General features: G+C 37.3%; 1 protein-coding gene across 1 annotated transcript; it reads left to right on the top strand.

Moving 5' to 3' along the window:
* The first annotated feature begins 842 nt into the window (after positions 1–842).
* On the top strand, positions 843–8,886 carry LOC149075610 (uncharacterized). Its single transcript, XM_089243094.1, has 3 exons — positions 843–1,483; positions 4,527–4,688; positions 7,875–8,886. Exons 1-3 carry the CDS (start codon positions 919–921, stop codon positions 8,195–8,197), a joined length of 1,050 nt encoding a protein of 349 aa, XP_089099220.1. The 5' UTR covers positions 843–918; the 3' UTR covers positions 8,198–8,886.
* The last annotated feature ends 6,171 nt before the right edge of the window (positions 8,887–15,057 follow it).

Genomic DNA, 15,057 nt, shown 5'->3' with positions numbered 1-15,057 from the left:
GGCAAGACAAATTTTCTCCGTAATCACCAATGCAGTGCAACTAATTTATTTATTCATTTCAGCCGGGTTTCCCTAGGAGTAGAATTTCTACGCCGTGTGCAGCGTGAAAATGCTGTAGAAACCTGCTACTAGGAAAACCCGGCTGTACGTTGGAAAAAGATTCCGAAACGTAGAAAAAATGAGGACGCATGCGCATGCCTTCTGGCAGCGTAATTCCATACTGTACACACTGAGCTATAAGTAAAGTAAGTGAGCTAAAGTAAAGTTTACTTATAGCTCAGTGACTGTACATAGGATTTATAGCCACTACAATAGGGCCTTATAGCCCTTATCAAATCGCCTTAATAGGATTTTTTAACATGGGATACTCTCTTTGGCTAAGATCACTATAACATGACTAAATCGTCACACCTTAAGAAACATATCCTTTATACGGAATTTGCTGCTGCTATCTATGGTTGAAAAATAGTACTAATTGATAGTTTGCGTTTGCTTTTTTGTACAATAGATAGCAGCATAGATTCTATTATCATTTTAGTGCATTAATGAAATTCTCAAATTTCTTGATAGATAACAAAAGAAGGTGCAGACATGGACATTAGACCACAGACATGGTACACAGCTGACCATATCATGTTCAAAAAAAAAAAAATTAGGCTATTTTTGAAGATGATTTTTGGTAGAAATTTTTCAAGGATCTGCCAACCACTGAGCTATAAGTAATAAGTTGTCCCAAAGGCATAAAGCCCTCTATAATTAAAGAAGAAGAAGATAAGTAAACAGCTATACAAACATATTAAGCTACAGTCAAGCCATTGGTTGATCAGCCGATACCCCTTACACTTGCAACTGAACCGATTGTTTACTTGGTCGTTGATGTCTGGTTAATTTCTGTGTTGAGAAAAATTGTAAACAAACATGTCCGTGGATCGCGGTTTCACGTGGATGGACGACGAAACGATAGCGCTGATCGAAATATGGGGCAAAGGCGAAATCCAGTCGGAACTCGGGAACGCGAAGAGGAACTTCTCCGTTTACGAGAGGATTGCGCTGGAACTGTCCGACATCGGATTCAGTAGGACCGCGTATCAGTGTCGCGAGAAGATCAAGAGGCTCCGCAAGGAGTACCAGCTCGCTCGCTACTGCCTGCAGCACAACATCAGCCAGAAGAAACCCATGAAGTACTTCGAGCAGGTCGACATCGTCCTCAACCGCGACCGACCGCCCGTGTTACAGCTGAACAGGACCAACGACGATGACGACGACGATGAGACTGAACTGAGGTTCAGTTTCAACCCCGACGTGGATTCGAACCCCGTGGTCACCAACAACGACGTGTCGCTCCAGCCCATGATCCTGTCGAGCACCAGCGACAATGAGAGTAAAAGCTTGGGCGGTGACGAACAATCCTTCACTCATCATAACGACAGCAGCGACACTCTAATTGGCAACGATGATGAAGAGACGAACATGTTCAATAAAGGTAATTGTAAGCGTCACGTGGGTTGACTGTTTTTTGCTGATGGGAAAACCATTTAGGTCAGCGTAGTTTTCAAAGTGTCCGTCGAGGCTTTCAGGGCAGTGCCATGTCAGGCCAGAGATATTAATATATGTCATGTAATGATTACATTAACAAGAATCAGACATCACTGTCATGAGAACATCTTGAGCGTATGACTGAACACCTTACGGAAATTTCGCCCCTGACACGTTTCACCTGCCCTGACAGTATGTGACCATATGAGATACTAAGTTAGTGTGGCCATTCATACAGTCACTAACCTGATCACTCATACAGTCAGGCACTTGATCAGTAATATGGTCAGGTACTTGGTCACTCACTTGATCAGTCATATGGTCATTCACTCAACCATAGTCACTTACTCATATGGTCACTCAATTATGTAGTCACTTGGCTACTCATACGGTCACACACTCACTTGATCGTTCATATGGTCATTCACTCACCCAATCACTTGGTTGTTCTTACAGTCAGTCACTTACTTGGTCACTCATACATTCAAGGCAGGTGAAATGTCCTACGGGCCCCAAAGCAAAATATGCCGAAATCTGTGACATACGTCGCAAGCACATATGAATGTCATCAGCTGGCTAAAATTTTGTAAGAGGGGTTGCGCCAAATTTAGCAATTAGATATTTTTGGCACTCTTGCTCTTTCAAGATTTTTTATTGGCGACAATTGATGTTTTTGAAGCCAACATACTATCCAACTATTTTAGTGTCATATTCATTTCTTTTGTCTTTTTTTTGTCACCATTATTGTTATGTCCATTGTCTTAGATCTCATCATTGTGTTCACCATTCGTCGTCATTGAAATTTATCAAGCATAAGCCTATTTTTTCAATTTTTTCTGTGGATGAGCATTCTTCAGTCTTTAACCTGGATCAGTCAGAGGAGAAAAAAAAAACCAGTTTTTGACAGAAGTCGATATGATACCTGCAAAAGAGATTATAGTTTCTTGTCCGAAAGGGGTTTTTAGCATGGTTTCGAATAACGATCGCACCAAGAAATCTGCTTTGGGTTGCCGGAATAGGAACACAAAATCTAATGCAATGAGTCTGTGAATTTCATGGCCAAGGCTTTATATACAAATACAACGCCACAACAGGCAAATTGCCCAATGAGGTGGCTGACTTAAGAACACCATGGATCCCCGAGCCATTTTTTGGAGGCCCTACCTACCACTGCTACACCACACATGCACCCCCCCCCCCCCCGCGGAACCCCCAACAAATCGGTACATGCGGGAATGTGCGTGTACGTGTAGTGAAAACTGACGTGAAGTTTTTTTTTTTGTTTTCTCTGTAATGCTTGTTATGTGTAGTGCTGCCTGCCATCTGCCACCAGTTTTTCTAACTATGAGTGAAGTGTTATGATTGAATGATTTATCGTTGTAGGACTGTTGCTCTCTGTGGCGAGACTTTTTAACGGGGAGATCAGCTCGCATTTGTGCCTTGAAGTTGGGAACCACAGAAAACCAACTTCAGCCGACCACCACTGTGGGGTTCGAACCCGGATCCCCGCATCGCGAGTCCGTCACTATAACCACTCGACCACCACAGCGGCAAAGCTACAAAGTGGCATTAGCTACAAAATTTCTCCTCGTGCATCGGGTGCATGCTGAATTTGGTGATTTCATTCTGCTTTTTGGTAACCTGGATCAGTTCCTTTTAAAAATTCTATTCAATCAGTTTGTTTCTGAACAAGAATCACAGGATCATCTCCTTTGGTCTCACGTTCTTGATTGTTTCTTTTAAAGTGTCATATTTTCAAACTCTGAAAGCGTGTTCATCGTGTTAAATAACTTGGGATATCGGCATCATGGCTTATGGATTTGATGAGGAAAAATGTGTGTTTTTATACAATGGTGATGAGTTTAATTGTAAATAAGGTTGAGTGTTGGGTGTGTAGAGATAGTTTGAAAATAATGATTTTCAGGGTCTTGCACAAACTTTGCTAAGTTCCCTAAAAAGGCCTTTCTTTCTTTCAAACTGAGCAGAACTGAGGTCTATTTCCATGGGAAATTTACTATCCATAAAAAGACCGGTGCATAGCTCTCAGAAGTGTCAGAACAGAATCAATTTGATTCTTATCTTGCCAAGTTTTCTTTATTTCAAACTGAATGCAACTCCGGGGTCTATCACCATGGGCAATTTACTACTGAGTGATTTGTATCAGAAGTGTGAGTACCTAACAGTCTTAAGTATGTATATAGTGTTGTGTCAGACTTTTTCAGTGCTGCCATCTATATTTCAGATGAGTAATGATTGAATATTTTTACCATTGTAGGCCTGTTGCTCTCTGTAGCAAGACTTTTTAATGGGGAGATCGGCTTACATAAGCTCCTCGAAGTTGGGAACCACAGAAGACCAACTTCAGTAAACCACCAATGTGTCGACTGTGGAGTTCGAACTCAGATGACCACCACAGTGGCTGTATGTGCAGGACCACTATAGTAGTCCTGTCCTTGCCAAGTTCATGTGGTGCAAGATAAACAATAGTACCAATCAGGGTCGTAACTAGAAGGGGGCAGGATTGGGCAACTACCCCGGGCGGCCAACTTAAGGGGCGGCAGTTTTACGTGGGAACAAAGAACACCATTACAACAAAATTATCAAATTTTACGGTTGTGGTGGGGGGGGGGGGGGCAAAAACCCTAGTTACAGCCCTGGTACCAATCCTCAAGAGCATGTTTCCTCATTTATAGTAGCGGCAAAGATGGAATTGCTGATGGCTTCTTCAATGAGGAAAACATATTCCTCCATCGGTTAAATAAATAAATCTCCCAAAAAATTTGCAAAACCAATTTTTTTTTTGAAAAATTACAAAAAGAAAATTTAAAAAAATGTTTGATAAAAACTCAATAGCTCTTCCATTGAATATTAAAAAAAAATTACTTTCACTATTTTTTTTTTTAACACCAAACTCGTGCTACGAGCACATATTTAGTGTCGGTATTTTTATAGATGGTTTTCCATAATATTCATATCCTGCATTATCGTAGATTGTGACATTGAAGAGGATTCACCTTGGGTTCCTAATGTAGTTCTGGTAGAGAATGATCAAGACGTTAATGAGCAGTTTGGAAAAAAGTCTTTGAAATCTGAGGAGAACCGTCACAAAGAGAAACCTGAGCCTACACGTCGAACGGAATTGTATTCAGGAGGTACGTATTTACATTATCATTATTTATGCATTGGTTTTCATTTCTGTATTTTCATTCTTCTTGGATGTAACAGGATATATGTATTGCGCCATAGAGATTATACTCCCCAAAAAAAAAAACTTCAGTTTTAGTTTCCTTCATCCAATTGTGGAGCCGTTTGGCTCAGCGTACATTTTTTTTTTTACAGTGCTTTAATCAGTGTTTTACAAAGCTGCGCTATACGGGCATTTTACTGCTCTCATTATGAGGATCCAGGCTCTAATCCTGTTTATAGAAGCTGTAGAGACGAACAACCCTGTGGTGTATTTGTGGTTTTTAACTTAAAGGCAAGAAGTCAGACGTTTAACACAATACTTACCAATATGGAAATTCAGACTTTTGACATTTTCACTTCAAAATATAAAGGACAGAGCTGCAGCACCAGTATAACATGAACAATCATAACTGACAGCATAAACACATGTTAAGACAAGTAACTAGGCAGGGGCAACTGGTGCCTTAAGCGGAATGAAGGCCCCCACCAAAAAAGATACTTTTTTTTTTGCATAATAACCCTTTCAGGGAGAGCCCCCAAGAAAAAGTCTGTCCCAGGAAGGTACGCTACAGCCCTGCCTGCACGCTGTGCAGTCGTGCGGACATTGTGCTGGACTCTTGTTTTGAGGATCCACCTTTGAACCCTGTTGATATCACAGTGGTGGTCAGCTGAAGTTGGTTTTCTGTGGTTTTCCAACTTCAAGGTATGAATGCAAGCCGGTCTCCCATTAGGAAAAATATCCCTGCAGAGAGCAGGCAGACCTACAATGCCATACTAACATAACATAAAAATTCAAGCTTTTCCATCTTTACTTCAGAAAATGGAAGACAGATGGCAGCATGAACACGAAACAAGCATGACTCGACAACATGCATTAGGTTCCCATGTACACTCATTCAAGCATGTACTGATTCGTTAGAAATTCCTAAGAGGAATGTGTATGAACTGCATGTACAGTTAAGTAGTAGTTCTGCCGGCATGTAACGAATTTGATGGAAATTCCCAAGAGGAGTGTTTACGAAATGCATGTACAGTTGGCAGAACATGTACAGAGGGCTTGACAAATCGAGAGAAAATCTATTTCTCAACCAAATATTTTAGGAGCCAAGTATATTTCCTTTTTCTTGTGCTAGTAATCGCACATAGAAAATTTTATAAAAGCTAATACCAATTTCCTAGTACTGCTAAACCATACGTGCACTTCGTCTATATTTCTCAGTGAAATTTCTAACGAATGAGTATACATTAGAATCTATGTATACATTAGAATCTATACATGGTATGAATCAAACATGGAGTTAGTTTCTTAATGTTTGATATGTGTTCAATTAGTGCTGCCACCTGTCTTTCAAATTTAGAAGCAGGTTTTGCTTGTTGCGAATTTTTAAATGTTCTATACCAGGGCTTCACGAATCCCAGGCACCAAGTCATCATAGCGACCAGAAAATTGCTATGGGTGCGCAAAATTTTCTAATTGCTTAAGGGGTTCATCAAGTCCCAGAAAAATATTTAAAAAAAATTATTTGAGAGAGACAGAGATGATGATGATGGGAGAGGGAGGGAGGGAGGCTTTTTTTCCTGCGAATAAAAACCCATGGTTGGCTCCTAAGCAATTCGCTGATGCCTAAATTTTTATCATTTGTCAAGCCCTGTTGTAGGCCTGAAGAGACTTTTTTTTTCAAATGGGAGATCAGCTTTCATTTGCACATTCAAGTTGAAAAACCACAGCCGACCACCACTATGATGTCTGTGAGGTTTGAACAAACCTGGGTGCTCACAATGCGAGTCCACAAGACTGTGACTCTCAGTTGATGACTGTATTTCAGCAAGATTCTGCTCGAAATTTATTAAAATTGCTTATGGATTCAGAAGGCCTTCCAGCCAGTCGGTTTCAATAGGCAAATGGTACATTACGAGTCTACAAAGATGCTCCTGCAATATATGAACGTATGCTATCCTAGAGATAGCTGCGAATTCTTTTCTTTCAGCCCACAACACATCAGACTTTTTTACGTTATTTGCTATGTAATTTGGAAAGAAAAGTTTGTTGTTTTCACTGAGTATTGAATCCTAGTCCTCTTGCATTTTCGGGCAAGCACACTAAGCAGTATACAGTCGAACTTGGTTAATTTGAAATCCAAAGTAACTAGAGAAAAGTTCAAATTATCCTATTAATCTATCCTGGATCCATAAAATGACTACAAATTGTATGCGACTTAATCATCAACATTTGAAATGTTAAAATGGGCATTAAATTATCAAAGAAAGAGTAGAGGAAAACGGAATTTTCACCCTTTTATTTGTCTTTGAAGATTTTCTGTTTAACAAATTGGTCGAGAAAATGCAAAGTATGACTTCTCGTATAATTTTTAGAAACTAAATTTGTTCATACAAAAAAATCATAATTTTTTCCTTTGTATCACCCAAAACATGCAAAAAAAATGTCACTTAAACAAGAAATAACATTAAATTCGGTGGAAAAAGCAAAGGGAGTTAGTAAGAGTTTGAATTATCCATGTTAAAATTAACCAAGTTCTACTGTACCTCCGAGACCGTCCATCCCTTTGGGAAAGAGCGCAAACCATCCCAAGATGGTCTCTCTGGGCGGTCAGCGGTCATGTCTGTCTGCCTGTACCATAGACACACAACTATTTTTCCCCTTATTATAACATGCACAGCAGCGTTAAATAGGTGTGTCTCTATATGTTAGTTGATGCCCTTGCCTGGACTGTAAGATGAGGGTTAAATTCGCTGTGGAGACAACAAACTTTTCTTTTCAAAGTCGATCTTGCAGCGAACTAATGCACTCCAGAAACTGGTGTCTAGATCATTAGGAAGTCATTGCAATCTATCACAAAAAAGAATTTAACTGGAAGTTGCCTACCAAAAGCTTGTTACAAATTTTAATACCATCCTATTCTTAAATTTGATGGCACTTTTCGAATGATAGAAGGATCGGTTTTAACAAGAACAAGTTTGTTTGCACCTTTTTCCCCCCCTTACCTTATGTGTCATTTAGGAATTATAATAGGATTTTATATATATATCTATCAAAGATGTCTCACTGATGCATTAACTTTCAGCAAAAAACAAACAAAAAAAGTGATTTTTTTTGTTTTCTATATAACCCTGATAATTCTATCTCTATTTAGTTGAAGACGAGGATGATGATGAAGAACAAGAACCACCACTCAAAAAGCAAAAAATCAAGTGTCCATCAAAGGCATCGTGGTTCAAAACAATAATGGAGAAAGTTACAGAGAGGTTTATTGATTATCAGAAAGCGATAGACTCACAGTTTCTAGAACGTGTTACTTCATTGGAACGTGAAAGAATCAAACGAGATGAAGCAATGCAGAGGCTCTGGATGGAGTTTGAAGACAAGCGGCGGAAAGAGGAGCAACAGCATGAGCTGAAGATCATGGCTCTCTTTGGGGAATTTGTCAACCAAGTGCTTGATAATGACAACACCTAGTGAAAAAACTTTTTGTAGATGTAACATCAAAATCTGTGGGAAAATGTGTGGTAGAAACGGAGGGAAATTCTTCTTGTGATTTTACAAAAGCCGCAATATCTTGGAAATACGAGCATAATATGATAGTCAACGGACAAGGCTATCAAATAGAACATCTATTTGATATTGATAATTAGAAAAATTATTTTTATTTGCACTATCAAAATTCTTCTCAATGTGCGTAAACACCATCTTGAATTGTTTCCAATGAAAAAAACAAATTCCAAGTAAACAGAAATACAGTAAAACCCCAATGTAGCAAACAAGATACAATTAGCTTCTGTGCAAAATACTGTATTCCTCTACATTAGCCGGCATGCCATGAAAATCGGGGGGGTACACCAGCTTTTTGAATGTTGTTGTCTGATCCATTCTCGACATGCCAGGAAAAGCTAGGTTCAATAAGGATCACAAGATGCATTCAAAAGACTGATACAAATTTGAATGAAGCACTGAATAAGAAAAAACTATTATTTTAGTTTATCATTGTAGCAAACATTTTTCACATGGGAATTCGATAGATATTATGAAATTTGAGTATTTACTTATCGCTTGAATAATTACAGTCAACTCAATACTAAATACAGGTGCTGTATTTCACACGTTTTTATGCATGCTCGGAGATTGAAGAAATATGATCTTACTTTTGCTTTTCAGCATCATGTTTTGCAGTGCAATGATTTAATTTTAGTTCGTAAAACAGAATGGACCCTAAAATGCAGAGAACAGACAGGGTTCAAATCAGCCAATTCTATCAGTTGTTAGAGTTTAGATTGGGGGTGTAAAACCTTTTCAGTTCACGAGCCAGATTTGCAGTATTTCTATCGCTCGCAGGCCTTATGACCTGTATTTTATAAGATATTCCTGTAATTTTGGCCGTCCCAACTTTATGAAATGTTCCATTTTTTCCCCTTATTTTCAGAGGCTTGGTTGAATTTTTAAAATCAAGAACCAAGATTATTTTCGTGACTTATAAATTATATTATGATAATTATGACTCTAATTATCATAATTAATTATACTTATATAAATATATTCATCTTATATATTTGTCAAATATAAGCGGTTTTTTTTTTTTTTTGATGAATTGCATTTTAACTTCTAGTACCCATCATTTTCTGCGACTGGCAAATTTCAGAAATTTTATTTGCCTACAACTATGTTTTTGGTGGTAATTGACAACTATACTGGCCGTTGACAATTTTTTGGCTATAATTCACAATACTAGCCCTTGACATTTTTTCAGGTGCGAATGACAACTTCACTTTTCTTCATATATTTTTTTAGCAATACCCTGTATTTTTATGAAAGAAATATGGTCGGCCTAGGTATTTTTTATCATGTTGTGTATATTGACACTTTTCTACCAGAACGTCTTTCACGGGCTGGAGGTTGTGCACCCCTGGTCTAGATATTTGAGAATTATCTGGTGTCTATGATTCAAATTTCCTGTCATGCCGGAGAATACAGTAAGCAAAATTTTTAGTCCTATCTCGCATAGGATGTTCCCTGTAGGATGATCAGCTGTAGCAAACCAAATTTCTGTTCCTTTGAAGTTTGCTATAATGAGGTTTGATTTCAGTTTATTTTATTTGATGCAACCTTTAGTGAGGTCTTCTGGGAGGAAAAAGTAACTGCGACCTGATTTTTTTTTTTTTTTTTTTTAAAGAACATAACAAGAACACAATTGGTATTTGTTTCTAGTTATTGTATAATGTGAAATTCTTGAATTAATGGCATTTCAGTAACATCTCTGGTAGCAAAAGTGAAGACAAGACACATTTCCATTATCTCCTAGTCTCATTTGAAATTTTATTTACATATTTTATTGCAATATTTGTTTTGCCATTTAGTGTCAGTCTAGTCAACAGATGTTATTTACATGTTAATGACAATTATTTATGTTTTCTAATACAAATTTCTTTTAAAATATTACTATTTACGAGATGATCAACCCATGGTCCTAAAAGAATGCACATAAATATTACTGTGATAATTATGAAAAAAAAAATTGAGGTAGGTTGTGCCATAAGACATGACCACATTTATATTTTTTTTGTGCCTTGAGTCGAGTGTTAGATAGTGACATAATGAAATTATCATCGGATTTGTCTTTGGAATAGCTATAACAAACGATGAAGAATGTCAGCTATTTTCATTGTCAACTGCTCTGGAGATATAGCAGAAAACAATTGGTTACCAATCAGATCTGCAGGCCTGGTGCCCAGATGGAAAGAGATATTGAAACTGGAGTGATATCATATTCAGTGCACGTTTGCAGTGTGCATCTGACGATATCATTGTTTTTGACTTGCGTTAGGCATATTCTGTGATACGAGTGTTTAAAGAATTTCGTCAGGCAACTTTTTGCAAATGCTCCCAGTATCGTCAGGTGATTTAAAAGACATAGGCTATCCACGTCAAAAATTTTTTTTGCATTACCTATGTCTTATATTTTCTTATGACAGACAACACGCTAGTTTAATGGAGACAACTGTAAATTTATTATTTCCCCCCTTCTTTTTTGCATGTATGTCTGCTTTTGCCATTTTCATGAAATTGAATGTTTGTGTCTATATACATAGGTCTAATTTTAAAACTTGTCTGGAAGAGATCTCGGCAACAGGATAAGTCTGGCTGCGGAGGTGCGCTCAGGCCTAATTTCAAAGTACTTTAAAGTTTACTGTTTGAATGCTTTAAATTTTAAATTTGTTGTCTTTCTGTCAAAATGTTAAAAATGACTTTGTAGTCAGACTTAAATATGAAACTACGCTACAACGTGTTCCCGATGTGTTGATTTTGTGCATTATAATTTTGGCATTTTTCCCAGAAGTGATATTCCTTTTTTATTGCATTTATTTTTATTATAAGTTAACATAAGAGGATTATCAATCAATATTTCTGAATATTTTAGTCATTTTATGCAATATTTACAATATTTACCAAAATGGATCGAAAAAGACAGCATTAAAATGATGAAAATCTGTTTCCTCAGTATTTTTCTTCACAAAATAGAATACATAGGAATAGAATCATTGCACGTTTTGAATTCATCAGATTTCAGGCTTCTATAGCATGCAAGTACACAACTGTACCACTGTACCTTGATATATATATATATTTTTTTAATGTAAATGAATAAAAGGGGCACATTTTAAAAATAGATACGAGAGTTGGGATCACAATTGCTGTATGATATAAACCATGATTATCTGGAAATCTGTTGACTCACGCCCATTTTCCCAATCAATAATTTATCGCTGATATCTGAAACTCTTTTACCAATGATAACAAAGGTGAGGAGACTTTAAAATGCCTTTGTGTGTGATTTTCCAGAGTTGAAAGGCATTACGTGGTTGGAGCAGAAACAACATTGCAGCTCATCATAAATGAAGCGCTTATTTAAGAAACGACCATAACTGACAAAGAATGTGAAGCTGAGTTAATGCTGGAAAAAAGTAGTTGTTGATTGTTTTATTTGGTGCAGGAACCCACTAAAAAAAAGGTTTTGTATACCCCCCATTTTTAGAATCCCTGAAATATTTGTTTAATCTAGAAAATCCCACAAGCGACATTATTTAGGCGATTTCTGTGCTAAAAACTTTTGTAACAGTTGGCAGGATTGTCATTTGAAATCTAAAAAGGAGTCAAACAGGTCGTTTCTAATTATTCTGTGTTTTGAAAGTTTTATTTACAGGGATCACGTGATTATTTTACGTTCTCTGTTTTCAAAGTTTGAAAAAAGTGTCTAGTGAATCCGAAACAGACATGAAAACTCTGAGGAAAAGGAGTCATTAATCCTGGCACATACAAATGTAATATAATGTACGAATCACGCGAGTTTAGCGTAAAGGTAAGACAATCACTCAGAAAACTCTTCCTGACAAAATTAATTGCAAACTCCATCAAGTGTTTCAAACTTGACACTAAAGAAGTTCTAATTGAAATTTGGAATGATTTCTACTCAATGCGTAGAAAGCAGAAATGCACAAGATGAGTATCTTTGAAAAATGGTGTCCTCGTGCTCATACAAAAAAAAAAAAATCAACTCAAGGTCAGGCAGGAGCATTTGAAAGGAGGAAAAGAATCCCATTTAAAATATCTATGTTTGAACACTTTGTCTTTAGCCATGGTTTACCCAGAAAAGTGAAAGCCAAGGCATAAAGTCATAAATGGCTTGACTACATCAACATTTTCTTTGAGAAAGACCACTCGCCCTCCAGAACTGACAACTACTAAAGTCATTGAGGATAGTAGGAGTTATTTTATTGCAGAAACCCCATAACTGCAGAGGCTGGAAATGTTTTTACCCCCGAACCTTAATGAATATATAATGTTCCCATTTTATGCATAGAATATCTTTCACATTCAGGAGTTTTTGCATAAAAAAAATCTACTTTTAGTTAAGTTGGGTTTTCCTTGAATACAGACTTTTAAACTGATGCATATTATCCAGAAATTTCAATTCGCCTATGTAGACTCGTCCCAATTTTAGAAAATAATCAAGGTTTTACAGTACTGTAAGAAATATAAATGCTTAAAAGATTAACCTCTATAATTCAAACACGTCCTAGTCCTAACTACTTTGGATTAACTGAGTTGTACTATATCAATACAATAGACTCTCGCAAATCCGGCACATATCGGACTAGAGTATGTCAGATTACCGAAATCACTGGATTATTGGAAGTCAATGAAGCCCATTTAAATAATATAAACTTCTGCGCACAGACTTGCACACGTTTTCTTCTTCTATACTCGAAAACGTGTCCAAAAACACTGGATTACTGGACATGCTGGACAGTGAACGGCTGAATTATTGAGCGTCTACTGTACTTTTATACAAGAATTACTGGGGCAAAATCAGCTTGATCATTTCCTTTCTTAAAGAACCATATGTGACATTAGCTTCGACCAAGTGCTGATTTAAGTATTGACAAATGCAATAACATTCTCCACACAATAACAAAACTCCCAAGGAAGAAATATAATTCAAAACCCTAAATTTTTTTCCTGATATTTTTTCCCCCACCTCCTTCCTTTTCAGATTTTTGCCCCGTTCATTTTTCATTTCCTTGACTTTTCAGGTAGCTGGGTGGGAACTCTGCCATATTATGGAAGAAATAAAATCAAAAAATGATCTTGGAGCACAGGTGTGATAACACAAATGAAAAAAAATCCACCTGTATGTAAAATTACTTTGTAACATGAATACAAAAAAAAACTGTATATTGAACAATTATAAACCGACCTAAACCATAATAGGCTGTTGCTAAGAAAAATAATCTACGGAGAAACCCTTGTAGACCTACTGGAAGGACAGGCGTGTCCCTTGAGGTCAAAGTGTATGTTGAATGTGTTTCTGTATATGCTTGTATATATATGTTTGTATGTTATAATAATAAAAAAAAAATTTAACAAAATTCTTCAGTAACCATTCATGATAATTTCGTGACTACTACCAAACCATACATGCACCTCGCCATATTCCTCTACGGAACCTCTAATGAATTGGCACATGTTGGAGTGTAAGTGCAGTGAAACCTGACGTGAAGTTTGCTTCTGTGTAATGCTTGTTATGTGTAGTGCTGCCATCTGCCGCCAGTTTTTCTAACTATAAGTGAAATGTAATGATTGAATAATTCTATCGTTGTAGGCCTGTTGCTGTCTGTGGCGAGACTTTTTTTAATAGGGAGATCGGCTCACATTCGCACCTCAAAGTTCGGAACCACAGTAAACCAACTTCAGCCGACCACCACTGTGGCAATGTGCAGGGCAGGCGCCCGGGTCAAGTGATTTTTCTGAGGATCTACCTGGCAATTTCTCGAAAATTTCAACTGGATCGCATTTTTGCAAGGCCTCCTTCCCCTCTTGAGGTGCCCGGGTGAGCCCATTCGTTAAGACGGCACTGGTGATATGGCTGCAAAATAATATGTAATTTTCTGTCCCATTCAACATACTTTTTTCCACTGAAATACAGTAGCCGCAGTATATAAGAATCATGTTTGGTTCGGCCATTTCGATTCTTATATCTGGAGATTTTTTTTCTGTTGCTCCTATATAATTACTGGCTTATGCAGGGAGGGAGGGGGAGCTTAAGCCGAGATTATGATGTTTTTAAAGTAAAAAAGCAAAAAGAAAACCTTATTAATTTCTTATTAAATATTTTAATTCTTGAAATTTTTAATTAGTTTAAACATACCATTATCCTTTCATTGTCAATATAGACATACTAAAATGTTACACAGTAACTGTACTACTATACTATTATTGTCAATGCCCCTAGAGCTGGGACCCAGATGACTCATTTTTTTCCGCTACAAATTCACTACAGAGGGGTCCTTGAAAAGTCTGGCTCACCAAAGATTCTAGTCCATGGGCCCTTTTCCAGGAAGTAGAGGCCATGACTATTGTAATACATAACCCTAGATCAGAGGTTCCTAAACTTTTTTTTTGGTCCATTTCCCTTTTCCAGAATTTTCTTTCTCATTGCTCCCCAACTCAAGCTAACTCAGGATCCTATATTATACTCATAGATTTTACAACTACCCCCTGGACCTTTCTATCAGGTCCTCTTTCTATTCTAGGCTCACTTTGGGAAACACTACTAGATAGATTTATTTATCAGTAACATCTTTGACACAAAAAGACCAGTTTTTTTTACCATAAACATGTTGCGGATACGGTCATTCAACAGAAGGAAGCTCCCTTTACTACAACGCTGTAACCCTTATCGTTTGTGGGGGAAGAAAGCCAACAGCCATTACGGGATAGTTTTAATGGGAGGGCTATATGGAAAGCTCTCTAAATAACCAGAAATA

The sequence above is a fragment of the Pholcus phalangioides genome, unplaced genomic scaffold (assembly GCF_987345545.1).
Source record: "Pholcus phalangioides strain wild (caught in Gottingen) unplaced genomic scaffold, Ppha-v1.0 ptg000015l_1, whole genome shotgun sequence".
Classification (NCBI taxonomy): Eukaryota; Metazoa; Arthropoda; class Arachnida; order Araneae; family Pholcidae; genus Pholcus; species Pholcus phalangioides.
This window is presented reverse-complemented; position numbering and strand designations above follow the sequence as displayed.

What these genes read in the sequence shown, in the direction of transcription:
- LOC149075610 (XM_089243094.1), top strand. Translation starts at nt 919, where the DNA reads ATGTCCGTGGATCGCGGTTTCACGTGGATGGACGACGAAACGATAGCG. An exon ending in GACGAACATGTTCAATAAAG is followed by an intron (nt 1,484 to 4,526) that starts GTAATTGTAAGC and finishes GCATTATCGTAG; the next exon opens with ATTGTGACATTGAAGAGGAT. An exon ending in AACGGAATTGTATTCAGGAG is followed by an intron (nt 4,689 to 7,874) that starts GTACGTATTTAC and finishes ATCTCTATTTAG; the next exon opens with TTGAAGACGAGGATGATGAT.